This window comes from Somniosus microcephalus, unplaced genomic scaffold (assembly GCF_052327205.1).
Source record: "Somniosus microcephalus isolate GS21.2 unplaced genomic scaffold, FLI_Smic_1.0 unresolved_chr7, whole genome shotgun sequence".
In the NCBI taxonomy this organism is placed as follows: Eukaryota; Metazoa; Chordata; class Chondrichthyes; order Squaliformes; family Somniosidae; genus Somniosus; species Somniosus microcephalus.
Window position 1 is genome coordinate 14,706,056 of NW_028225185.1, and position 27,289 is coordinate 14,733,344.

Genomic DNA, 27,289 nt, shown 5'->3' on the forward strand with positions numbered 1-27,289 from the left:
TCATCAATCTTTTTCTCTTCAATCTATAAAACCTTTTACTGTCAGTTTTTATGTTCCCTGCAAGCTTACTCTCATACTCTATTTTCCCCCTCTTAATTAATCCCTTTGTCCTCCTTTGTTGAATCCTAAACGACTCCCACTCCTCAGGTTTACTGCTTTTTCTGGCCAATTTATATGTCCTCTCCTTGGATCTTATGCTATCCCTAATTTCCCTTTTTAGCCATGGTTGAGTCACTTTTTTTGTTTTATTTTTATGCCAAATTGCGATGAACAAATTTTGTAGTTCATATCTATAGAAGCTTTTACAGTCACTTTTTATGTTCCCTGCAAGCTTACTCTCACACTCTATTTTCCCCCTCTTAATTAATCCCTTAGTCCTCCTTTGTTGAATCCTAAACTGCTCCCAATCCTCAGGTTTACTGCTTTTACTGGCCAATTTATATGTCATTTCCTTGGATCTTATGCTATCCCTAATTTCCCGAGTTAGCCATGGTTGAGTCACCTTTTTTATTTTATTTTTATGCCAAACAGGGATGAACAAATTCTGTAGTTCATCCACACGATCTTTAAATGTGTGCCACTGCCTATCCACCGTCAACCCTTTAAGTAACGTTCCCCAATCCATCCTAGCCAACTCGCGCCTCATACCATCATAGTTTCCTTCATTGAAATTCAGATGCAAGAAGTCACACAGTTTGTGGTGTCGATAGTAGCCATGGTGTGGAGATGCCGGTGTTGGACTGGGGTAGACAAATGTAAGAAGTCACACAACACCAGGTTATACTCCAACAGTTTTATTTGAAATCACAAGCTTTCGGAGCGCTGCTCCTTCATCAGGTGAAGTGGAGAGATGCATAAAGACACAGCTTATATAGTCAGAGAATAATGCCAGATGATTACAGGTAATCTTTCTAACTGCCATTTATCACACCTCGGCAGAGAGATAATCACAGCAATCAAAGGTGTGAATGGTGTCCGAACAGGTCAGTCAGGAAAACATTACATCAAAGAACAATGAGGTGGGGTCACAAGGGGTCAAATGTTGCAGATGCTGGGGTCTGTATGAAAAACAAAAAACAGACAAAAAAACATTTTTTTTGCTGGAAATCACAGCAGGTCTGGCCGCATCTGTGTAGAGAGAACAAGCCAACGACGACTCGAGTCTGGATGACCCTACGTCAGGTGGGGTTACATGTAGCGTGACATGAACCCAAGATCCCGGTTGAGGCTGTCCTCATGAGTGCGGAACTTGTCTATCAGTTTCTGCTCTACGATTTTGCGTTGTCGTGTGTCTTGAAGGCCGCCTTGGAGAATGCTTACCCGAAGAGCAGAGGCTGAATGACTGCTGAAGTGTTCCCTGACTGGGAGGGAACACTCCTGCCTGGTGATTGTTGCGCGGTGTCCGTTCATCCGTTGTCGCAGTGTCTGCATGGTCTTGCCAATGTACCATGCTCCGGGGCATCCTTTCCTGCAACGTATGCAGTAGACAACGTTGGCCGAGTCACACGAGTATGTACCATGTACCTGGTGGGTGGTGTCCTCACGTGTGATGATGGTATCTGTGTTGATGATCTGGCATGTCTTGCAGAGGTTGCCGTGGCAGGGTTGTGTGGTGTCGTGGTCGCTGTTCTCCTGAAAGCTGGGTAATTTGCTGCGAATGATGGTCTGTTTGAGGTTAGGCGGCTGTTTGAAGGCGAGTAGTGGAGGCGTGGGGATGACCTTAGCGAGGTGTTCGTCGTCATCGATGACATGTTGAAGGCTGCGAAGAAAACCGGCGGCAGTGAGTCAGGAGCAGCCCGACCAGAGCGGGCCTGCGTGGGAACACTGAGCATCGGCGGCAGTTAAAACCGGCGGCAGTGAGTCAGGAGCAGCCCGGGATTCAACCCCTAATTCAACAGCAGGGGAGAGAGGTAAAAAGTAATCAAAGTGTGACGTCACCAGGAAGCAGGTAAGTGATTGGTTGGTGAGTATTTCTCTCTTTTTTTAAACTTTAACTCTGGTTTATAGTTTCTAAGGTCTCTCTAGTGTAGCAGGGACTGTTGGTAAACCAGTTAACTGTAGTGTAATTAGTGGGATTGATTGATTTAATTTAAATACAATTAATTAAAGGGTAAGTCATGGCAGGACAGCCGGGCCCCGTGATCTGCTCCTCCTGCGATATGTGGGAACTCAGGGACACTTCCTGTGTCCCTGACAACTACATGTGCAGGAAGTGCATCCAGCTGCAGCTACTGACAGACCGCATTGCGGCGCTGGAGCTGCGATTGGATACATACTGGAGCGTTCACGATGCTCAGGACATCGTGAATAGCACATTTACGGAGTTGGACACACCGCAGGTAGAGGTTGGACAGGAAGAAAGGGAACGGGTGACCAACAGGCAGAGTACTAGGTGCAGGCAGGTAGTGCAGGGGTCCCCTGTGGCCATCCCCATCTCCAACAGATACACCACTTTGAGTACTGTTGTGGGGGGGGGGGTTGGCTTATCAGAGGAAGGCAGCAGCAGCCAACTTCCTGGCACCAGGGGTGGCTCTGCTGCACAGAGTGGGAGGAAAAAGAGGGGTAGAGCTATAGTAATAGGGGAATTCAATTGTAAGGGGAATAGATAGGCGTTTCTGCGGCCGCAAACGAGACTCCAGGATGGTGTGTTGCCTCCCTGGTGCAAGGGTCAAGGATGTCTCCGAGCGGCTGCAGAACATCTTGGAAGGGGAGGGTGAACAGCCAGTTGTCGCGGTGCATATAGGCACCAACGATATAGGTAAAAAGTGGGATGAGGTCCTAAAAGCAGAATATAGGGAGTTAGGAGATAAATTAAAAAACAGGACCTCAAAGGTAGTAATCTCAGGATTGCTACCAGTGCCACGTGCTAGTCAGAGTAGAAACAGAAGGATACTTCAGATGAATACGTGGCTAGAGGAATGGTGCCAGGGGGAGGGATTCAAGTTCCTGGGACATTGGAACCGGTCCTGGGGGAGGTGGGACCAGTTCAAACCGGACGGTTTGCACCTGGGCAGGGCTGGAACCGATGTCCTAGGGGGAGTGTTTGCTAGTGCTGTGGGGGAGGGTTTAAACTAAAATGGCAGGGGGTTGGGAAACTGAGCAGGGAGACAGAGGAAAGGGAAACAAGGATAAAAGCAAAAGATAGGAAGGAGAAAAACAAAAGTGGCAGTCAGAGAAATCAACGGTTTAAATCAAACATGGCCACAGTAAATAATAATTCTAATAGGTCTAAGAGCATTAAAAAAACAAGCCTGAAGGCTTTGTGTCTTAATGCGAGGAGCATTTGTAATAAGGTGGATGAATTGGCTGCGCAAATAGAAGTAAACAAATATGATTTGGTTGGGATTACGGAAACGTGGCTCAAGGAAGGCCAGGACTGGGAACTCAACATCCAGGGGTATTCGATATTCAGGAAAGATAGGCAAAAAGGAAAGGGAGGTGGGGTAGCATTACTGGTTAAAGAAGGGATTAACACAATTGTAATGAAGGATATTCGCTCTGATGAGGTGGAATCTGTATGGGTAGAATTGAGAAATACTAAGGGGAAAAAAACGTTAGTGGGAGTGGTTTATAGACCTCCAAACAGTAAGGCGGAGGTTGGGGATAGCATTAAAAGAGAAATTAAAGAAGCGTGCAATAAGGGCACAGCAGTCATCATGGGTGACTTTAATCTACATATAGATTGGGCCAACCAAATGAGTAACAATACTGTGGAGGAGGAATTCCTGGAGTGCTTACGGGATGGTTTCCTCGACCAATATGTCGAGGAACCAACCAGAGATTGGTTGGCATTTGACAAGGTGCCACACAATAGATTATTGCTTAAGATAAAAAATCATAGGATTGGGGGTAATATTCTGGCATGGATAGAGGATTGGCTATCTAACAGAAGGCAGAGAGTTGGGATAAATGGTTTATTCTCAGACTGGCAATCAGTAACTAGTGGTATTCCACAGGGGTCAGTGCTGGGTCCCCAACTCTTTACAATCTATATTAATGATTTGGAGGAGGGGACCGAGTGTAACATATCAAAGTTTGCAGATGATACTAAGATGGGAGGGAAAGTAGTGAGTGAGGAGGACATAAAAAACCTGCAAGGGGACATAGACAGGCTAAGTAAGTGGGCAGAGATTTGGCAGATGGAATACAATACTGGAAAGTGTGAGGTTATGCACTTCGGCAGGAAAAATCGTAGAGCAAGTTATTTTCTTAATGGCAAGAAACTGGAAATTACTGAAGTACAAAGGGATCTGGGGGTCCTGGTGCACGAAACTCAAAAGGTTAGTATGCAGGTGCAGCAAGTGATTAAGAAGGCCAATGGAATGTTGGCTTTCATTGCTAGGGGGATAGAATATAAAAATAGGGAGGTATTGCTTCAGTTGTACAAGGTATTGGTGAGACCGCACCTGGAATACTGCATACAGTTTTGGTGTCCATACTTAAGAAAAGACATACTTGCTCTCGAGTCAGTACAAAGAAGGTTCACTCGGTTAATCCCGGGGATGAGGGGATGGACATATGAGGAGAGGTTGAGTAGATTGGGACTCTACTCATTGGAGTTCAGAAGAATGAGAGGCGATCTTATTGAAACATATAAGATTGTGAAGGGGTTGGATCGGGTGGATGTGGGGAGGATGTTCCCGATGATGGGTGAAACTAGAACTAGGGGGCATAGTCTTAGAATAAGGGGTTGCTCTTTCAAAACTGAGATGAGGAGGAACTACTTCACTCAGAGGGTGGTAGGTCCATGGAATATGCTGCCCCAAAAAGCTGTAGAAGCTACATCATTACATAAATTTAAAACAGAAATAGACAGTTTCCTAGAAGTAAAGGGATTTAAGGGTTACAGGGAGCAGGCAGGAATTTGGACATGAGTCTAGGTTCGGATCGGTCATGGCCCTCTGGGTAGCGGAGCGGGCCCAGGGGCCGTGTAGCCTGATCCTGCTCCTATTTCGTGTGTCTAATTCTGTTAGATTCAGGAGATGGTTCTGTGATAGTAGATTGGCGGTTAGGATCAGATCAGCCATGATCTTATTGAATGGCGGAGCAGGCTCGAGGGGCCGATTGGCCTACTCCTGCTCCTATTTCTTATGTTCTTATGTTAGATCAGGCCATCTTAGACTGGGTATTATGTAACGAGAAAGGATTAATTAGCAATCTTGTTGTACGAGGCCCCTTGGGTCGGAGCGATCATAATATGATCGAATTCTTCATTAAGATGGAGAATGAAGTAGTTGACTCGGAGACTAGGGTCCTCAATTTAAATAAAGGAAACTACGATGGTCTGAGGAGCGAGTTGGGTAGGATTGATTGGGGAATGGCACTCAAAGGGTTGACGGTGGATAGTCAATGGCAAACATTCAAATACCGAATGGATGAACTACAGAATTTGTTCATCCCAGTTTGGCATAAAAATAAAACAAAAAAGGTGACCCAACCGTGGCTAACAAGGGAAATTAGGGATAGCATAAGGTCCAAGGAGAGGGCATATAAATTGGCCAGAAAAAGCAATAATCCTGAGGATTGGGAGCAGTTTAGGATTCAACAAAGGAGGACAAAGGGATTAATTAAGAAAGGGAAAATAGAATATATGAGAGTAAGCTTGCAGGGAACATAAAAAGTGACTGTAAAAGCTTTTATAGATATGTGAAGAGAAAAAGATTGATGAAGTCAAGCGTAGGTCCCTTGCAGTCAGAATCGGGGGAATTTATAATGGGGAACAAAGAAATGGCAGACAACTAAATACATATTTTGGTTCCGTCTTCACAAAGGAGGACACAAATAACCTCCCAGAGATGCCGGGGAACATAGGGTCTGATGAAAGGGTGGAACTGAAAGAAATCAGTATTTGTAGGGAAATGGTGTTAGGAAAATTGATGGGACTGAAGGCCGATAAATCCCCAGGGCCTGATAATCTACATCCCAGGGTACTTAAGGAAGTGGCCCTAGAAATAGTAGATGCATTGCTGGTCATCTTCCAGAACTCGATAGACTCTGGAACGGTACCCATGGATTGGTGGGTAGCTAATGTTACCCCACTATTCAAAAAAGGTGGTAGAGAAAAGGCGAAGAATTATAGACCGGTAAGCTTGACATCGGTAGTGGGGAAAATGCTAGAGTCCATTATAAAAGATGTAATAGCAGAGCACTTGGAAAGCAGTGACTGGATCGGACAAAGTCAACATGGATTTACAAAAGGTAAATCATGCTTGACTAATCTACTGGAATTTTTTGAGGATGTAACTGGTAAAATAGATAAGGGAGAACCAGTGGATGTGGTGTAATCGGACTTTCAGAAGGCTTTCGATAAGGTCCCGCTAAGAGATTAGCGTGCAAAATTAAGGCACATGGGATTGGGGGCAAGGTATTGACTTGGATAGAGAACTGGTTGGTGGACAGAAAGCAAAGAGTTGGAATAAACGGGTCTTTTCCGAGTGGCAGGCAGTGACTAGTGGGGTACTGCAAGGATCGGTCCTACGACCCCAGCTGTTCACAATATATATTAATGATCTGGACGAGGGAATTGGATGTAATATCTCCAAATTTGCAGACGACACAAAGCTGGGTGGGAGGGTATGCTGTGAGGAGAATGTCGTGAAACTCCAGCACGATTTGGGCAGGTTGGGTGATTGGGCAGAAACATGGCAAATGCACTATAATGTGGATAAATGTGAGGTTATCCACTTTGGTGGCAAAAACAGGAAGGCAGATTATTATTTGAATGGCAATAGATTGGGAGAAGGGGAAGTGCAAAGAGACCTGGGTGTTCTTGTACACCAGTCGCTGAAGGTAAGCATGCAGGTGCAGCAGGCGGTTAAGAAGGCAAATGGTATGTTGGCCTTCGTAACAAGAGGGTTCGAGTACAAGAACAAGGATGTCTTGCTGCAGTTGTAGAGGGCCTTGGTGAGACCACACCTTGAGTATTGTGTGCAGTTTTGGTCGCCTTACCTGAGGAAGGACGTTCTTGCCATGGAAGGAGTGCAGCGAAGATTCACCAGGCTGATACCTGGGATGGCAGGAATGACGTATGAGGAGAGATTGTGTCGATTGGGCTTATACTTACTGGAGTTTAGAAGATTGAGCGGGGATCTCATCGAAACCTATAAAATTCTGTCAGGCCTGGGCAGACTAGATGCAGGAAGGATGTTTCTGATGGCCGGGGAGTCCAGAACCAGGGGTCATAGTCTAAGGATAAGGGGTAAGCCATTTAGGACTGAAATGAGGAGGAATTTCTTCACCCAGAGAGTGGTGAACCTGTGGAATTCTCTGCCACAGAGGGCAGTAGAGGCCAGTTCATTAAATATATTCAAGAAGGAGTTAGATATATTTCTTAAGGCTAAAGGGATCAAGGGATATGGGGAGAAGGCAGGGACAGGGTACTGAATTTGGATGATCAGCCATGATCTCATTGAATGGCGGAGCAGGCTCGAAGGGCCGAATGGCCTACTCCTGCTCCTATCTTCTATGTTTCTATGTAGTTTCTCCGCTCCGGGGAAGTACTGGACGACGAAGGGTACTCTGTTGGTTGTGTCCCGTGTTTGTCTTCTGAGGAGGTCTATGCGATTTTTTGCTGTGGCCCATCGGAACTGTCGATCGATGAATCAAGCGTCATATCCCATTCTTACGAGGGCGTCTTTCAGGGTCTGTAGGTGTCCATCGCGTTCCTCCTCGTCTGAGCAGATCCTGCGTATTCGCAGGGCTTGTCCATAGGGGATGGCTTCTTTAACGTGGTTAGGGTGGAAGCTGGAGAAGTGGAGCATCCTGAGGTCGTCCGTGGGCTTGTGGTAGAGTGAAGTGCTGAGGTGTCCGTCTTTGATGGAGATTCGTGTGCCCAAGAATGAAACCGATTCTGAGGAGTAGTCCATGGTGAGTTTGATGGTGGGATGGAACTTGTTGATGTTATCGTGTAGTCTTTTCAGTGATTCTTCGCCGTGGGTCCATAGGAAGAAAATGTCGTCGATGTATCTGGTGTATAGTGTTGGTTGGAGGTCCTGTGCAGCGAAGAAGTCTTGCTCGAACTTGTGCATGAAGATGTTGGCGTATTGGGGTGCGAATTTGGTCCCCATGGCTGTTCCGTGTGTTTGGGTAAAGAACTGGTTGTCGAAGGTGAAGACATTGTGGTCAAGGATGAAGCGGATGAGTTGTAGGATGGCGTCTGGAGATTGGCTGTTGTTGGTGTTGAGTACTGAGGCTGTCGCAGCGATGCCGTCATCGTGGGGGATACTGGTGTAGAGTGCCGAGACGTCCATCGTGGCGAGGAGTGTTCCTGGTTCAACTGGTCCGTGGGTGCTGAGTTTTTGTAAGAAGTCTGTAGTGTCGCGACAGAAGCTGGGGGTTCCCTGTACGATGGATTTCAGGATGCCCTCGACGTATCCAGAGAGGTTCTCACACAGGGTTCCATTGCCTGATATGATAGGACGTCCGGGTGTGTTGGCTTTGTGTATCTTTGGGAGGCAGTAGAAGTCTCCCACGCGGGGAGTACATGGGATGAGAGTACGTAGGATGCTTTGAAGGTCTGGATCGAAGGTCTTGATCAGTCTGTTGAGTTGGCGGGTGTGTTCTTTGGTCGGATCTGCGGGTAACTGTCTGTCGTGTTCCTGGTTGTCCAGTTGTCAGTATGCTGCTTTGCAATCGTCCGTTCTGTTGTGTACGACGATGGCTCCTCCTTTGTCTGCTGGTTTGATGACAATGTTGCGGTTGGTCTTGAGAGCGTGGATGGCGTTGCGTTGTGCTCGGGTGACATTCTGGACTGTCTTGTGAGTGCGGCTGATGAATCTAGCATTGATGCATCTCCTGACAGCTTGAGCAAAAATGTCAAGCTTAGGGCAGCGACCCTCCGAAGGGGTCCAATTTGACTCTTTCTTCTTTGGTTGCTGCGCTGCGGATCCCTCTGTCTGCTGTTCCGGATCATTGGTTGTCTCATTGGGTTCGCTGCTGACATCTTGGGATTTGTGGAAGAATTCGTGGAGCCTCATTCTCCTGATGAATTCCTCGGTGTCTGCTGCGAGACCGATGGGGTCCATTTTGGTGGTGGGGCAGAAATTGAGCCCTCGGCTCAGAGCTTCAATTTCGTCTGGTTGAAGGGTGTGGTCGGACAAGTTGACGATGGACTTCCCTGTGGTTTCAACCATGGTACCGGGGGAGGCTTGGTTGCTGCTGGTGGTGATGCCGAGTTTCTCAAGCTTCCTGTTCTTGGTGTGCATGTAGGCAGTGTAGTTCCGTTGTCTCGTCTGTTTGGCGGTGTCTCGTAGCTGGTCTGCTGTGTCCTGAGCACAGGCTGAGAACATGGACTCTATCTCGGTTTCGAGGTTGCGGCGTCTGCTGTAGAGCTGGTGTACGAGATGGTTGAGGAGTGTGCGAAAGGTATGACGGCAGAGTCTCTCAGCGTAGTCTGTGTTGTAGGTCGACTTGAGTGGGTTCGTGATCTGTAGTCCTTTCGGGATCTTGTCTGCTTTCTTGCATCTCTGTAGAAACTTGATGTCTGTGTCGATATGCGCGATCTTCTTGGAGATCCTCTCCACTTTGAGCCGGTAGTTTGTGGTGTCGATAGTAGCCATGGTGTGGAGATGCCGGTGTTGGACTGGGGTGGACAAATGTAAGAAGTCACACAACACCAGGTTATAGTCCAACAGTTTTATTTGAAATCACAAGCTTTCGGAGCGCTGCTCCTTCGTCAGGTGAAGTGGAGAGATGCATAAAGACACAGCTGTGATTATCTCTCTGCCGAGGTGTGATAAATGGCAGTTAGAAAGATTACCTGTAAACATCTGACATTATTCTCTGACTATATAAGCTGTGTCTTTATGCATCTCTCCACTTCACCTGACGAAGGAGCAGCGCTCCAAAAGCTTGTGACTTCAAATAAAGCTATTGGACTATAACCTGGCGTTGTGTGACTTCTTACATTTGTCCACCCCAGTCCAACTCCGGCATCTCCACACCACAGCTTATATAGTCAGAGAATAATGTCAGATGATTGCAGGTAATCTTTCTAACTGCCATTTATCACACCTCGGCAGAGAGATAATCACAGCAATCAAAGGTGTGAATGGTGTCCAAACAGGTTAGTCAGGAAAACATTACATCAAAGAACAATGAGGTGGGGTCACATGTTGCAGATGCTGGGGTCTGTATGGAAAAACAAAAAACAGACAAAAAAAGTTAGAAAGGTTACCTGTAATCATCTGGCATTATTCTCTGACTATATAAGCTGTGTCTTTATGTATCTCTCCACTTCATCTGATGAAGGAGCAGCGCTCCGAAAGCTTGTGATTTCAAATAAAGCTGTTGGACTATAACCTGGTGTTGTGTGACTTCTTACATTTGTCCACCCCAGTCCAACACCGGCATCTCCACACCATTGAAATTCAGGACCAATCAGTCGAGCGTCCTCGTGATCCTCGGGCAGCTGATTGGCTGCGCCGCACGTCAATCAGGCGCCCGGCAACGCCCCCAATTAATCTCCCCACCAACACACGCACGCCGGCTTCCCGACGTCAAACGTGGAACGTCCCGTCCCCACACGTGGGTGGCATCCGATTGGCGGAGGCGGACGTCAATCATGGTGGAGGGCGCCAGCCGATTGGCCACCGCGCACGTCACTCAGCCAGGCCGCCGCGCCATTGGCAGGCGCAAAGACCGCCTTTTTTTTTGGTAACTTGGGGGCGGGTCCAAGCACACGATTTTCCAACGACGAATCTGAGGAGAGAGGGGGGAAGGGTAAAAAAAATAGGCTGATTCTCACCGTGAAGGGACGATGGATTTTTTAGTCCGAAGCGGGCCTTAAATCAACAACCAGGAAAAAAAAAACCCTGATGTTTGGCAGCGAAAAATAAGAATCTCCTCCGAGCAGCGGCCTTGGCGATCGGCAGCAACCGGCTGACAAGGTGGGTCGGCGCTCAAGTCAAGGGCTTCATGTTGGGAAATTGTGTGTTGGGGAGGGGAGGGGAGGGGGGGTGGTAAGAGTTTATCGCCGCCCCCGACGGTGGGGGAAGCTCTTGGCCGCTTTACGGTTTGAGGAACCGCGCCTTTTTCAAAAAAAAATGTCCCTGGTAGAGACACACACATACAAGATGGCGGCCGGGCGTCAGGGAGCATGCGCGGTGCGCGGGGTGCATTCTGGGAGTTGTAGTTTCTCTGCCCGCCAAGGGGCGAGAGCATTGCACTCGAAGTGGGAAAAAAAACTACTTGACCCACATGCATTATCTGTCCATTGCTGATTTCCAGTGTGTTCTCTTGATTGCAGATTTCCAGCATTTTCTCTCATTGCAGATTTCCAGCATTTTCTCTTATTGCAGATTTATAAGAACATACGAAGCAGGAGTAGGCCACACGGCCCCTCGGGCCTGCTCCGCCATTCAATAGGATCATGGCTGATCCGAGCCTAGACTCACCTCCACTTCTCTGCCCGTTCCCCGTAACCCCTAATTCCCTTATCAGCTAGGAAACTGTCTATCTCCGTTTCAAATTTATTTAATGTCGCAGCTTCCACAGCTCTCTGAGGTAGCAAATTCCATTGATTTACTACTCTCCGAGTGAAGAAGTTTCTCCTCATCTCAGTTTTGAAAGGGCAGCCCCTTATTCTAAGATTATGCCTCCTAGTTCTGGTCTCATTTTCTCTTGATTGCAGATTTCCAGTGTTCTCTTGATTGCAGATTTCCAGTGTTCTCTTGATTGCAGATTTCCAGTGTGTTCTCTTGATTGCAGATTTCCAGTGTGTTCTCTTGATTGCAGATTTCCAGTGTGTTCTCTTGATTGCAGATTTCCAGTGTGTTCTCTTGATTGCAGATTTCCAGTGTGTTCTCTTGATTGCAGATTTCCAGTGTGTTCTCTTGATTGCAGATTTCCAGTGTGTTCTCTTGATTGCAGATTTCCAGTGTGTTCTCTTGATTGCAGATTTCCAGTGTGTTCTCTTGATTGCAGATTTCCAGTGTGTTCTCTTGATTGCAGATTTCCAGTGTGTTCTCTTGATTGCAGATTTCCAGTGTTCTCTTGATTGCAGATTTCCAGTGTGTTCTCTTGATTGCAGATTTCCAGTGTGTTCTCTTGATTGCAGATTTCCAGTGTGTTCTCTTGATTGCAGATTTCCAGTGTGTTCTCTTGATTGCAGATTTCCAGTGTGTTCTCTTGATTGCAGATTTCCAGTGTGTTCTCTTGATTGCAGATTTCCAGTGTGTTCTCTTGATTGCAGATTTCCAGTGTGTTCTCTTGATTGCAGATTTCCAGTGTGTTCTCTTGATTGCAGATTTCCAGTGTGTTCTCTTGATTGCAGATTTCCAGTGTGTTCTCTTGATTGCAGATTTCCAGTGTGTTCTCTTGATTGCAGATTTCCAGTGTGTTCTCTTGATTGCAGATTTCCAGCGTGTTCTGTTTCTTTTTTACATTTCAGATTCCCAGCCCTTCCCAGGGATCTCTGCACTCCTCCAATTCTGATCTCTCTTGCGCTTCCCCCGATTTCCATCGCTCCACCATTGGCAGGCCGTGCCGCCAGCCGCCTGGGCCCCGAGCTCTGGAATTCCCTCCCTGAACCTCGCCGTCCCTCTCTCTCTCGCTTTCCTTTTTAAGACACTCCTTAAAACCTACTTTCCCACATTACAACAGTAACTCCACTTCAAAAGTACTCCATTGGCTGTAAAGCGCTTTGAGACGTCCGGTGGTTGCAAAAGGCGCTATATAAATGCAAATCTGTGTATATAAATCTTTTCTTTGACCACCTTAGGTGGCTCGGCGTCAAATTGTGTCTGAGAACGCTCCCGTGAAGCACCTTGGGATATTTTGCTACGTTGAAAGGCGCTGTATAAATGCAGGTTGTTGTAGCATGTGATGGTATAAAGGGAGCTGTTAAAGTTACTACGCAGTGTCTCTTGATTTAAATTACAGTTTAAAAATATTCTTCAGCTGCTGCCTTAGGTGTTTGCTTATTTTACATTTTGTGCCTACGTTTTACAGTTACATCTATCGCCTTTCCCTCCTTTTGTGGTCAGTATTTTTGTTATGCTGCTGTGTAATCAAGACCGGCTTGTGACGATAGTATTTAAAGTCTGGGGTACCCTGCAAATGTATATAAATATAAAATATAGAAACCTTTTCACTGTGGACAAATAGCCCCCCCCCCCCCCCGCCCCCACATTGTACAGGAAACTCTCGATTTACCAGCACCTAAATAACCGGAAATCTCTGTTAACCGGCAAAATTCAGGAGTAGGTTCAGGTAAGTTTTACTTCATATTAGTGGCCGTTCCTGGATCTGTGGCCGTGTAACCGGGGTTCCTGCACTTGTTGCTAAGCAACAGGGACGCTTGGTCTGTGGCCGGAGTTCCTGCAGCTGTTGCTAAGCAACAGGGAAGCCTGGATTTGTTGCTGTGTACGGGGCTCTCGTACCTTTTAAACTAGACCTCTCTGTAATCCGGACTTTTTGTTAAACCGGCACCACGCCGGTCCCGTCGGTGCCGGATAAAAAAGAGTTTCCTGTATTGTGGCGAAGGTGGCCAGAAAATACCCAGGCCCTGTTGCAAGACCCTGCCTGCCAAATGCAGCAACCGATTTGTGCCTAATAATTCACATCAACAATGTTTTGGCTTTAGTCGAATACTATTCTAAACTTGAATGCATTTTCTCTTCTTGTGTGAACCGATTGTTTTAGTGGCGCTGTCCTTGTGAATGGGAGCACTTGTCAGCAGTTGGACCATTATTGTGCAGCGCGTGCTGCTTATTGGTTCAAACAATATAGAACAAATGAATGACTGGGTAATCGGCTTTTGGTGGTGTTGGTTGGTTGAGAGATGCGTGTTCGCCCAGGACACTGGGAGAACTCTCTGCACTTTTTCAGATAGTGTCATGGGATCTTTTGCATGTAACAGGAAGAAAGGGCCGAGGTTTATTGCGTTCTCTGATCTAGACGAGTGAACTAGATGTAATATCTCCAAGTTTGCAGACGACACAAAGCTGGGTGGGCGTGTGTGCTGTGAGGAGGATGCAGAGAAACTCCAGTATGATTTGGACAGGTTGGGTGATTGGGCAGATGCACTATAATGTGGATAAATGCGAGGTTATCCACTTTGGTGTCAAAAACAGAAAGGCAGATTATTATCTGAACGGCAATAGATTGGGAGAAGGGGAAGTGCAACGAGACCTGGGCGTCCTTGTGCACCAGTCGCTGAAGGTAAGCATGCAGGTGCAGCAGGCGGTTAAGAAGGCAAATGGTATGTTGACCTTCGTAGAGAGAGGGTTCGAGTACAGGAGCAAGGATGTCTTGCTGCAGTTGTACAGGGCCTTGGTGAGACCACACCTTGAGTATTGTGTGCAGTTTTGGTCACCTTATCTGAGGAAGGATGTTCTTGCCATGGAGGGAGTGCAGCGAAGATTCACCAGGCTGATACCTGGGATGGCAGGAATGACGTATGAGGAGAGATTGGGTCGATTGGGCTTATATTCGCTAGATAGAAGAATGAGAGGGGATCTCATTGAAACTTATAAAATTCTAACAGGACTAGATGCTGGAAGGATGTTCCCGATGGCGGGGGGAGTCCAGAACCAGGGGTCACAGTCTAAGGATAAGGGGTAGGCCATTTAGGACAGAGATGAGGAGGAATTTCTTCACCCAGAGAGTGGTGAACCTGTGGAATTCTCCACCACAGAAGGCAGTTGAGGCCAATTCATTAAATATATTCAAGAAGGAGTTGGATATATTTCTGACGGCTAAAAGGATCAAGGGATATGGGGAGAAAGCAGGGACAGGGTACTGAATTTGGATGATCAGCCATAATCTCATTAAATGGCGGAGCAGGCTCGAGGGGCCGAATGGCCTACTCCTGCTCCTATCTTCTATGTTTCTATGACGGCCCCTCTGACAGTGCAGCACTCCTTCAGTACCACACGGAAGTGTTTGCGCGGATTATGTGCTGAAGGCATGGAATGAGGCTTGACCCTCTGACTGAGGTGAGAGCATTACCAGCTGAGCCAAGCTGACACTGAACGGATTGCCTTTTTTTGGTTGTTTTCTCCCCCTTCTCCTGTCCTCCCTCCCTCTCTCTCTCTCTCTCGAAGGTACTACGTAATCCTGTGGCACAGTTCCATGACTGCTGTCCTCTTCACACATCTCTCATACCATCTTCGTTTGCTTGGCTCAGTTGCCCGCTAGATATTGCAAGTTACTGGTGAAGTGAGTTGAAATATTTTCGACGAGCACTTGGAACAACAGCCCTCCGCCCCCACCCCCCCCGCCCCACCCCGGAGATCACCGCAGTTCAGTGTTAATGGCAGTTTGAAACTGATGGATTCCTTCTGAGAGTTCGTGAAACTGCCGACGGTGCAAAAAAAGATTTACAAGCATGATACCAGAGGCTTTCTTTTTATTCGTTCATGGGATGTGGGCGTTGCTGGCAAGGCCAGCATTTATTGCCCGTCCCCTAATTGCCCTTGAGAAGGTGGTGGTGAGCCGCCTTCTTGAGTCGCTGCAGTCCGTGTGATGAAGGTACTCCCACAGTTCCGGGATTATGAAGGACCGGCGATATACTTCCAAGTCAGGATGGTGTGTGACTTGGAGGTGGTGGTGTTCCCCTGTACCTGCCGCCCTTGTCCTTCTAGGTGGAAGAGGTCGTGGGTTTGGGAGGTGCTGCCGAAGAAGCCTTGGCGAGTTGCTGCAGTGCATCTTGTAGATGGTACACACTGCAGCCACGGTGCGCCGGTGGTGGAGGGAGTGAATGTTTAAGGTGGTGGATGGGGGGCTAATCAAGCGGGCTGCTTTGTCCTGGATGGTGTCGAGCTTCTTGAGTGTTGTTGGAGCTGCACTCATCCAGGCAAGTGGAGAGTATTCCATCACACTCCTGACTTGTGCCTTGTAGATGGTGGAAAGGCTTTGGGGAGTCAGGAGGTGAGACACTCGCCACAGAATACCTAGCCTCTGACCTGCTCTTGTTGCCACAGTATTTATGGGGCTGGTCCAGTTAAGTTTCTGGTCAATGGTGACCCCCCAGGATGTTGATGGTGGGGGATTTGACGATGGTAATGCTGTTGAATGTCAAGGGGCGGTGGTTAGACGCTGGCTTGTTGGAGATAGTCATTGCTTGGCACTTGTGTGGCGCAAATGTTACCTGCCACTTAACAGCCCAAGCCTGAACGTCGTCCAGATCTTGCTGCATGCGGGCATGGACTGCTTCATTATCTGAGGAGTTGCGAATGGTGCTGAACACTGGATCGGGCTATAACATCAGGAGAGACTGAACCGGTTGGGGCTCTTTTCTCCAGAAAAGAGAAGGCTGAGGGGTGACCTGATGGAGGTCTTTAAAATTATGAAGGGGTTCGATAGGGTCGACGTAGAGAAGATGTTTCCACTTGTGGGGGAGACCAGAACTAGGGGTCAGAAATATACGATAGTCACTAAAGGGTATTCTCTTTACCCAGAGAGTGGTGAGAATGTGGAACTCGCTACGGGAGTAGTTGAGGCCATTAGTGTAGATGCATTTAAGGGGAAGTTGGATAAACACATGACGGAGAAAGGAATAGAAGGATCTGCTGATGGGGTGAGATGAAGAGGGGCGGGAGGAGGCTGGTGTGGACCATAAACACCGGCACGGAGCAGTTGGGCCGAATGGCCTGTTTCTGGGCTGTACATTCCTTGAAAGGCAAGATCTGTGGAATTGTAAAAGTGAAGAAATGTGTCTTGATGAAGGCGCTCGCCATAATCGCACTATTCTTGCCAACAATTTCTAAACGTAATGCGGAGCGGTGGAGTGACGGAGGAGGGAATGGGAGGAGTTGAGTGTCTTTCAGGATATTGTATGCAATTGGTAAGGTCCGAAGACTTCCCACCACCCCCCCCTTGCACTCTTCTCCTGATGGTAGCAGCTCACGCTAGTGTATGGTATCCCCTGCACACCCATACCCACTTTGCAATTGTTCATCTATCTGCGTAGAGTCTTTAGCGCAGTCAAGACCATCTACGGCCCAAGCACCCAAGGCCCTTCCCCACTGCGGGCCAAGAACGGAGAGGTACTCATCAAGGACAGAGAGGCAGTCAGTGCCCGCTGGAAGGAGCACTTCGAAGATCTCCTTAACCACGACTCTGTCTTCGACGCGAGTGTCCTCAACTCCATCCCGCAGCATGCTACCCGCCACTACCTCAGCACGTCCCCAGCCCGGCATGAGGTTGAAAAGGCCATCCGACAACTGCAGAACAACAAGGCCTCAGGAGCAGATGGAATCCCCGCCGAGGCACTAAAGCATGGCGGAGAAGCACTATTGGCGTGAATACATGAACTCATTTATCTGGAAGGAGGAGAGCATGCCAGGGGATCTCAGAGACGCCGTAATTGTGACCATCTTCAAGAAAGGTGACAAGTCTGATTGCGGTAATTACAGAGGAGTTTCCCTGCTGTCTGCCACAGGGAAAGTCATCGCAAGAATCCTCCTCAATCGCCTTCTCCCAGTGGCCGAAGAGCTCCTCCCAGAGTCGCAATGCGGATTCCGCCCACTAAGGGGCACAATGGACATGATCTTCACCGCACGTCAATTACAAGAGAAATGCAGGGAACAGCACCAACCGCTGTACATGGCCTTCTTTGATCTCACAAAGGCCTTCGACACTGTCAACCGTGAAGGATTATGGAGTGTCCTCCTCAAATTCGGCTGCCCTCAAAAGTTTGTCACTATCCTCCGCCTGCTTCACGACGACATGCAAGCCGTGATCCTGACCAGCGGTTCCACCACAGTCCCAAATCACGTACGGACCGGGGTCAAGCAAGGCTGTGTCATCGCACCAACGCTCTTCTCGATCTTCCTTGCTGCAATGCTCCATCTCACCCTCAGTAAGCTCCCCACTGGAGTGGAGCTAATTTACAGAACAAACGGGAAACTATTCAACCTCCGTCGCCTCCAGTCCAGATCCAAGGTCGTCCCATCCTCTGTCGTCGAATTACAGTATGCAGATGACGCTTGCGTATGCGCTCACTCGGAGGTCGAACTCCAAACCATCGTCAACACCTTCACCGGAGCGTACGAGAGCATGGGCCTTACACTAAACATCCATAAGACAAGGGTCCTCTACCAACCTGCCCCCGCCACACAGTACTGCCCCCCCGATTATCAAAATCCATGACAAGGCCATGAACAACGTGGACCATTTCCATACCTCGGGAGCCTACTGTCAACAAGGGCAGACGTCGACGACAAAGTCCAACACCACCTTCAGTGTGCCAGTGCAGCCTTCGGTCGCCTGAGGAAGAGAGTGTTTGAAGACCAGGACCTCAAACCCGGCACCAAGCTCATGGTCTACAGAGCAGCAGTAATACCCGCCCTGCTGTTTGCCTCAGAGACATGGACCATGTACAGTAGGCACCTCAAAGCACTGGAGAGGTACCACCAACGCTGCCTCCGCAAGATCCTGCAAATCCATTGGCAGGATAGGCGCACCAACGTCAGTGTTCTCGCTCAGGCCAACATCCCCAGCATCGAAGCTTTGACCACGCTCAATCAGCTCCGATAGATGGGTCACATCATCCGCATGCCCGATACGAGACTCCCAAAACAAGTGCTCTACTCGGAGCTCCGACACGGCAAAAGAGCCCCAGGTGGGCAGAGGAAACGCTTCAAGGACACCCTCAAAGCCTCCTTGAAAAAGTGTAACATCCCCACCGACGCCTGGGAATTCCTGGCCCAAGACCGCACAAAGTGGAGGAGAAGCATCCGGGAAGGCGCCGAACACCTCGAGTCTCTTCACCGGGAGCAAGCGGAAGCCAAGCGCAGGCAGCGCAAGGAGCGCACGTCAACCCAAGCACCCCACCCACCCGCCCCTTCAACCACCGTCTGCCCCACCTGTGACAGAGACTGTAGGTCCCGCATTGGACTCATCAGTCACCTGAGAACTCTTTTTTAATGTGGAAGCAAGTCATCCTCGGTTCCGAGGGACTGCCTAAGAAGAAGAGAATCATCCTCGCGACGCTGAGCGCCAGCGGGCTCTTCGATCAGCCATCTCCGCACAGTCTGGGGATTGAACCTGAAATTCTTTGTTTGGTCTGTAGGTTAGTATCCCGAGGGCAGGGTGTTTAACCACTGGACACTACAGAGCAGACGCACAGAATTCCTAGTGAGCTACTCTGTCTGTTTCGAGCGTTTTAACTTTGTCAGGGAGGCCAAGGTGCAGAGGGAGGAGTATTCTGTTGGAGAAGGTTGCATCACTGCCTGGTGTGTCACTGCCCCCTCTGCGGACCAGAAAGGCCCTCTGTTTCGATCTCCAGTTTGTAGTTGGATCCCTTATTCTGTTGCCTGTATAAAATGTATCGGCGAGATAGATTTCCCCACGCCCCTTCTTTAGGTTACCAACAGTGTATTTCTGAGAGTTGACTGGAAAGTGGGCCAATAGATAGCTTGTAACTTTACAGAGAAGAGAGGCGCACTATGGATGCATGATCTTGAAAGAAAAGAACTGCAGGAAAATGAGCTGCGTATTCAGATGCACCACGCAAGGGTTGGGCGGGGATGGATTTACCGTCTGCGTTGTGTGTGCGTGCCTCACATGTATGTGAGCGTGTTGTAGGACTAAACATAGAAGATAGGAGCAGGAGGAGGCCAATCGGCCCCTCGAGCCTGCTCCGCCATTCAATGCGATCATGGCTGATCATCCAAATTCAGTACCCGGTCCCTGCTTTCTCCCCATATCCCTTGATCCCTTTAGCCTTGAGAAATATATCCAACTCCTTCTTGAATATATTTAATGAATTGGCCTCTACTGCCTTCTGTGGTAGAGAATTCCACAGGTTCACCACTCTCTGGGTGAAGAAATTCCTCCTTATCTCAGTCCTAAATGGCCTACCCCTTATCCTTAGACTGTGACCCCTGGTTCTGGACTCCCCTGCCATCGGGAACATCCTTCCTGCATCTAGTCTGTCTAGTCCTGTTAGAATTTTATAAGTTTCAATGAGATCCCCTCTCATTCTTCTAAACTCCAGTGAGTACAAGCCCAATTGACCCAATCTCTCCTCATACGTCATTCCCGCCATCCCAGGTATCAGCCTGGTGAATCTTCGCTGAACTCCTTCCATTGGCAAGTACATCCTTCCTCAGATAAGGCGACCAAAACTGCACACAATGCTCAAGGTGTGGCCTCACCAAGGCCCTGTACGACTGCAGCAAGACATCCTTGTTCCTGTACTTAAACCCTCTCACTATGAAGACCAACATCTATTTGCCGCCTTAACTGCCTGCTGCACCCAGGTCTCTTTGGCAATAGCTTGGGAGAAGGGGAAGTGCATTCAGATAATAATCTGCCTTCCTGTTTTTGCTACCAAAGTGGATAACCTCACATTTATCCACGTTATATTGCATCTGCCATGCTTCTGCCCAATCACCCAACCTGTCCAAATCATCGTGGAGTTTCTCGGCACCCTCCTCACAGCAGACACGCCCACCCAGCTTTGTGTCATCTGCAGATTTGGAGATATTACATCTAGTTCCCTTGTCTAGATCATCATTAATATATATTGTGAATAGCTGGGGTCCAAGGACCGACCCCTGCGGTACCCCACTCGTCACTGCCTGCCACTCGGAAAAAGACCCGTTTATTCCAACTCTTTGCTTTCTGTCCGCCAACCAGTTCTCTATCCAAGTCAATACCTTGCCCCCAATCCCATGTGCCTTAATTTTGCACGCTAACCTCTTATGCGGGACCTTATCGAAAGCCTTCTGAAAGTCCAAATACACCACATCCACTGGTTCTCCCTTATCTATTTTACCAGTTACATCCTCAAAAAATTCCAGTAGATTAGTCAAGCACGATTTACCTTTTGTGAATCCATGTTGACTTTGTCTGATCCTGTCACTATTTTCCAAGTGCTCTGCTATTACATCTTTTATAATGGACTCTAGCATTTTCCCCACTACCGATGTCAGGCTTACCGGTCTGTAATTCCCCGTTTTCTCTCTACCACATTTTTTGAATAGTGGGGTAACATTAGCTACCCTCCAATCCATGGGTATTGTTCCAGATTCCATCGAATGTTGGAAGATGACCAGCAATGCATCTACTATTTCTAGGGCCACTTCCTTAAGTACCCTAGGATGTAGATTCAGGCCCTGGGGATTTATCGGCCTTCAATCCCATCAATTTCCTTAACACCATTTCCCTATAAATACTGATTTCGGACAGCCATACAGTTATCAGTTCTTTGAAGCGAATTATTTCTAACTCTTTGATAGGCATCACAAATCGTGAGCACTCTGTGTCTTGTAGGAAATAACAAAGTAATACATCTGTTGTTGCACAAATAACCCATAACTTGGTTAGCAGAGCTCGAAAGCGGCTGGGGCGTGCAATGTTATCATAGAATGGTTACAGCACGGAAGAAGACCACTCGGCCCGTCGAGCCCGTGCCGGCTCTCTGCAAGAGCGCTTCAGCTAGTCCCGCTCCCCCCGCCCTTTCTCCGTAGCCCTGCAAATTGTCTTCCTTCAGGTACTTATCCAACTCCCTTTTGAAAGCCGTGATTGAGTCTGCCTCCACCACCCTTTCAGGCAGCGCATTCCAGATCCTAACCACTCGCTGCGTAAACAAGTTTTTCCTCATGTCGCCTCTGGTTCTTCTGCCAATCACCTTAAATCTGTGTCCTCTGGTTCTCGACCCTTCCGCCAATGGGAACAGTTTCCCTCTATCTACTCTGTCCAGACCCCTCATGATTTTCAACACCTCCATCAAATCTCCTCTCAACCTTCTCTGCTCCTCCAAGGAGAACAACCCCAGCCTCTCCAGTCTATCCACGTAACTGAAGTCTCTCATCCCTGGAATCATTCTGGTAAATCTCCTGCGCACCCTCTCGAAGGCCTTCACATCCTTCCTAAAGTGCGGTGCCCAGAATTGGACACAAGACTCCAGTTGAGGCCAAACCAGTGTTTTATAAAGGTTCATCATAACTTCCACGCTTTTGTACCCTATACAGGAAACTCTTTTTTATCTGGCACCGACGGGACCGACGTGGTGCCGGTTCATCAAAAATTCCGGATAACCGAACGCTATAGTAAAAGATAGGGAGAGCCGACAGCTCCGTATGAAGCAACAAACCCCGTTGCTTAGCAACAAGTGTAGAACAATGGCCACAAGTTCCAAGCGTCTCTGTAGCTTAGCAACAGCTGCAGCCACACCCTTGCACAGCAACAGACGGAGGAAGGCAAATACAATATGAAGTAAAACCTACTCCTGAATTTTGCCGGTTAACTGAGATTTCCGGTTATTTAGGTGCCGGTAAATCGAAAGTTTCCTGTACCTCTATTCATGAAGCCCAGGATCCCGTAAGTGTTTTTAACTGCTTTCTCAACCTGCCCTGCCACCCTTAACGATTTGTGCACATATATTTTGAGGATGTAACTGGTGAAATAGATAAGGGAGAACCAGTGGATGTGGTGTATTTGGACTTTCAGAAGGCTTTCGCTAAGGTCCCGCATAAGAGATTAGCATGTAAAGTTAAGGCACATGGGATTGGGGGCAAGGTATTGACTTGGATAAAGAACTGGTTGGCAGACAGGAAGCAAAGAGTTGGAATAAACGGGTCTTTTTCCGAGTGGCAGGCAGTGACTAGTGGGGTACCGCAGGGATCGGTCCTTGGACCCCAGCTATTCACAATATATATTAATGGTCTAGACGAGGGAACTAGATGTAATATCTCCAAATTTGCAGACGACATAAAACTGGGTGGGCGTGTGTGCTGTGAGGAGGATGTCGTGAAACTCCAGTATGATTTGGACAGGTTGGGTGATTAGGTAGAAGTATGGCAGATGCAGTATAATGTGGATAAATGCGAGGTTATCCACTTTGTTGGCAAAAACAGGAAGGCAGATTATTATCTGAACAGCAATAGATTGGGAGAAGGGGAAGTGCAACGAGACCTGGGTGTCCTTGTGCACCAGTCGCTGAAGGTAAGCATGCAGGTGCAGCAGGCGGTTAAGGCAAATGGTATGTTGACCTTTGTAGCGAGAGGGTTTGAGTACAGGAACAAGGATGTCTTGCTGCAGTTGTACAGGGCCTTGGTGAGACCACACCTTGAGTATTGTGTGCAGTTTTGGTCGCCTTATCTGAGGAAGGATGTTCTCGTCATGGAGGGAGTGCAGCGAAGATTCACCAGGCTGATACCTGGGATGGCAGGAATGACGTATGAGGAGAGATTGGGTCGATTGGGCTTATACTCGCTGGAGTTTAGAAGGATGAGAGGGGATCTCATTGACACTTATAAAATTCTGCCAGGACTGGACAGACTAGATGCAGGAAGGATGTTCCCGATGGTTGGGGAGTCCAGAACCAGGGGTCACAGTCTAAGGATAAGGGGTAAGCCATTTAGAACAGAGATGAGGAGGAATTTCTTCACCCAGAGAGTGGTGAACCTGTGGAATTCTCTACCACAGAAGGCAGTTAAGGCCAATTCGTCTGTCTGTCTGTCTGTTAGTTACAGGGCGTACCTACGCGCGCGTTACCTCCAAAGAAAGCTTACGCTTCCGAGACGGTTTTACGCGTAGTTACGTTTCGGCCGGGCTAAAATCACGCCCGCGGTATCCCAAAAACCTTCAACGTTCCGCTCATTACCATCTCATTATCCGCTCATTAGCGACAGAGTGACCTCGAGCTCGACCAATCGTACGCCGGGTTGCTCTCTGGCTCGGCCGGGGGGCGGGGCTTGCTGAGCGTCAAGCGTCACCCTGGCAACCGGCCCCCCGGCCATCTCGCACAGCCACAATCAGCGGTCTTCACCTCGGGGGGGGCCCCCCGCCCCCCCCTCCCCTCCCCCCTTCCCTTTCCCCCCTTCCCTTTCCCCCCTTCCCTTCCCCCCCCCCCCGCCCTCCCTTCACCCCCCCCCTCCCAGTCGCTCTTTCTCTCTTCCAACAACAACATGCCCTCGAAAAAGCCTCGGCACCGCCGGGCACTTCAGCTAGTTGAATATATTCAAGAAGGAGTTGGATATATTTCTTCAGGCTAAAGGGGTCAAGGGATATGGGGAGAAGGCAGGGACAGGGTACTGAATTTGGATGATCAGCCATGATCTCATTGAATGGCGGAGCAGGCTCGAGGGGCCGAATGGCCTACTCCTGCTCCTATCTTCTATGTTACTACCTTTTGAGGTCCTGATTTTTAATCTCTTTCCTAGCTCCCTGAAATCTGCCTGCAGGACCTCATCCCTCTTTCTACCTATGCCGTTGGTACCGATATGGACCACAACCTCTGGCTGTTTACCCTCCCACCTCGGCATGTTCTGCAGCCGCTCAGTGACACCCTTTACCCTGGCACCGGGGAGGCAACATACCATCCTGGAGTTATGTCTGCGGCTGCAGAAACGCCAGTCTGTTCCCCTAACTATCGAATCCCCTACCATTATTGCTTTCCCTATCTTCCTCCTCCCCCTTGGTACAGCTGAGCCACCCGTGGTGCCATAGACTTGGCTTTGGCTGTACTCCCCAGAGGAACCATCGCCCCCACCAGTACTCAGAACAGAATACTGGTTGGAGAGCGAGATGCACTGAGGTGACTCCTGCACTAAATGCCGGGTCCTCCTCCTTCTGCCTGGCGGTCACCCATTCCCACTCTGCCTGCACACTCCTTAGCTGCGGGGTGACCACCTCACGAAACGTACTGTCCACGTAGCTCTCAGCCTCGCGGATGCACCGCAGTGACGCCAGCTGCTGCTCAAGCTCCGAAACCCGGAGCTCGAGCTCCTCCAGCTGACTACGCCTCCTGCACACGTGGTTGTCCAGGACACGGGACGCGTCCTGGAGTTCCCACACGGCACAGGATGCGCATTCCGCGGGACCGAGCTGCCCTGCTATGCCTCTATTTATTCGACTGTTAACTAACTTTACAGAAACTTTAGACTAAGATCTAATTCAAGTTATTAATATAATATATTATTAGCAGTTACTAATTTAATGTAGTACAGGTAGACTATCCTTTATCCGAACTTCCGAAAACCTCTAAAAACCGAAAGTTTTTTCGTTCAGCGTAAGTCGTGCGCACGCCGACCCCCCCCGCCCGACGCCGACCCCGACCCCCCCGCCGCCCCCCACCCCCGACAAATTTCCCAGTCTTATAAAATACCTTCTGAAATCCGAAATTTTCCGAAAACCGAAACACGGCTGGTCCCGAGGTTTTCGGATAAAGGATAGTCTACCTGTATTAACAGTTACTAATCTCCAAGCTCCTGCTTTATCCCTAACCAGCTATTTCACCACCAGGAGTCATAGTCGTAGAGTTACACAGCACAGAAAGAGGCCCTTCGGCCCATCGTGTCTGCGCCGGCCATCAAGCCCCGTCTATTCTAATCCCGTTTTCCAGCACTTGGTCCGTAGCCTTGTATGCTATGGCTTTTCAAGTGCTCATCTAAATGCTTCTTGAATGTTGAGGGTTCCTGCCTCCACCACTCTTTCAGGCAGTGAGTTCCAGATTCCAACCACCCTCTGGGTGAAAAAGTTTTTCCCCAAATCCCCTCTAAACCTCCTGCCCCTTACCCTGAAACTATGCCCCCTGGTTATTGACCCCTCTACTAAGGGGAAAAGTTCCTTTCTATCTACCCTATCTATGCCCCTCATAATTTTGTACACCTCAATCAGGTCCCCCCTCAGCCTTCTCTGCTCTAAGGAATACAACCCCTGCCTGTCCAGTCTCTCTTCATAGCTGAAGCGCTCCAGCCCAGGTAACATCCTGGTGAATCTCCTCTGCACCCTCTCCAATGTAATCACATCCTTCCTATAGTGTGGCGACCAGAACTGCACACAGTATTCCAGCTGTGGCCTAACTAGCGTTTTGTACAGCTCCATCATAACCTCCCTGCTTTTATATTCTATGCCTTGGCTAATGAAGGCAAGTATCCCATATGCCTTTTTAACCACCTTATCTACCTGTCCTGCTGCCTTCAGGGATCTATGTACATGCACACCAAGGTCCCTCTGTCCTTCCTAGGGTCCTACCATTCATTGTGTATTCCCTTGCCTTGTTAGTCCTCCCAAAAATGCATCACCTCACACTTTTCAGGGTTAAATTCCATTTGCCACTGTACTGCCCATCTGACCAACCCGTCTATATCGTCCTATAGCCTGAGGCTTCCCTCCTCGCAATTTACCACTCCACCAATTTTCGTGTCATCTGCGAACTTACTGATCATACCTCCTACATTCATATCTAAATCATTAATGTACACTACAAACAGCAAGGGACCCAGCACCGATCCCTGCGGTACACCACTGGACACAGGCTTCCAGTCACAAAAACAACCTTCGACCATCACCCTCTGCCTTCTGCCACTAAGCCAATTTTGGATCCAATGTGCCAAATTGCCCTGGATCCCATGGGCTCTTACCACCTTGACCAGTCTCCCATGCGGGACTTTGTCAATAGCCTTACTGAAGTCCATGTAGACTACATCAACTGCACTACCCTCATCCACACACTTGGTCACCCCCCTCGAAAAATTCAATCAAATTGGTTAGACATGATCTCCCCCCTGACTGTGCCATGCTGACTATCCCTGATTAATCCCTGCCTCTCCAAGTGGAGACTAATTCTGTCCCTCAGAATTTTTTCCAATAATTTCCCTACCACTGATGTTAGGCTCACTGGCCTGTAATTCCCTGGTTTATCCCTACTACCCTTCTTGAATAATGATTAGCTGTTCTCCAGTCCTCTGGCACCTCCCCTGTGGCCAGAGAGGTTCTGAAAATTTGTGTCAGAGCCCCTGCAATCTCCTCCCTTGCCTCACACAGCAGCCTGGGATACATCTCATCTGGGCCTGGGGATTTATCCACTGTAAGCCCGCTAAAACCGCTAGTACCTCTTCTCTCTCAATACTAATTTGTTCAAGTATATCACAATGCCCCTGTCTGATTTCTATGCCTGCATCGTCCTTCTCCATAGTGAACACAGATGCAAAATATTCATTTAAAACCTCACCTACATCTTCCAGCTCTACACACAAATTGCCACTTTGGTCCCTAATGGGCCCTACTCTTTCCCTGGTTATCCTCTTGCCCTTAATCTTCTATTTTATTATCTATACTAGCTGGAGTGCCCGGCGGTGCCGAGGGAACTCGAGAACCCTGTGCCATGTTTATAAAACTGTTTTATGAGACTGTTGGGATTGAAGAACTCTTCCTAAGCACCCAGGAGGTGGTTCTTTAACTTTGTTTTTTGTTAATGGAGATCGCCGGTAGCCATATACTCCAGGTTTTACAGTTTTCCTTCTATGTCACTTTGGAGGTAGCAAACAGAAGTATAATTGTGCAATGTTATCACTGAGATATCGAAATGCGCACGCTTGCAAATATCATGATA

At 48.5% G+C, this 27,289-nt stretch overlaps 3 protein-coding genes across 8 annotated transcripts in view; 1 reads left to right on the forward strand and 2 right to left on the reverse strand.

The window, feature by feature from the left end:
- Positions 1-778: 778 nt before the first annotated feature.
- Positions 779-9,626, reverse strand: LOC147086566 (uncharacterized). Its single transcript, XM_085978696.1, has 2 exons — positions 6,949-9,626; positions 779-1,886 (listed from the first exon to the last, which is right to left on the reverse strand). The coding sequence occupies exon 1, from the start codon at positions 9,555-9,557 to the stop codon at positions 8,613-8,615; it is 945 nt and encodes a 314-aa protein (XP_085834822.1). The 5' UTR covers positions 9,558-9,626; the 3' UTR covers positions 779-1,886; positions 6,949-8,612.
- LOC147086567 (uncharacterized) lies at positions 779-10,629 on the reverse strand. The gene is made up of 2 exons (XM_085978697.1): positions 10,175-10,629; positions 779-1,759 (listed from the first exon to the last, which is right to left on the reverse strand). The coding sequence occupies exons 1-2, from the start codon at positions 10,189-10,191 to the stop codon at positions 1,189-1,191; spliced, it is 588 nt and encodes a 195-aa protein (XP_085834823.1). The 5' UTR covers positions 10,192-10,629; the 3' UTR covers positions 779-1,188.
- Positions 10,630-10,702: 73 nt separating this feature from the next.
- setdb1b (SET domain bifurcated histone lysine methyltransferase 1b) overlaps positions 10,703-27,289 on the forward strand; it is an 88,868-nt gene continuing 72,281 nt past the window's right edge. For 3 of the 6 annotated variants that reach the window (XM_085978691.1, XM_085978690.1, XM_085978695.1), the window contains exon 1: positions 10,703-10,886. The gene's annotated coding sequence lies outside the window, so the exon portion shown is untranslated. The remainder of the gene's footprint in view (positions 10,887-27,289) is intronic. The other 3 variants (XM_085978693.1, XM_085978692.1, XM_085978694.1) reach the window with 1 other exon arrangement.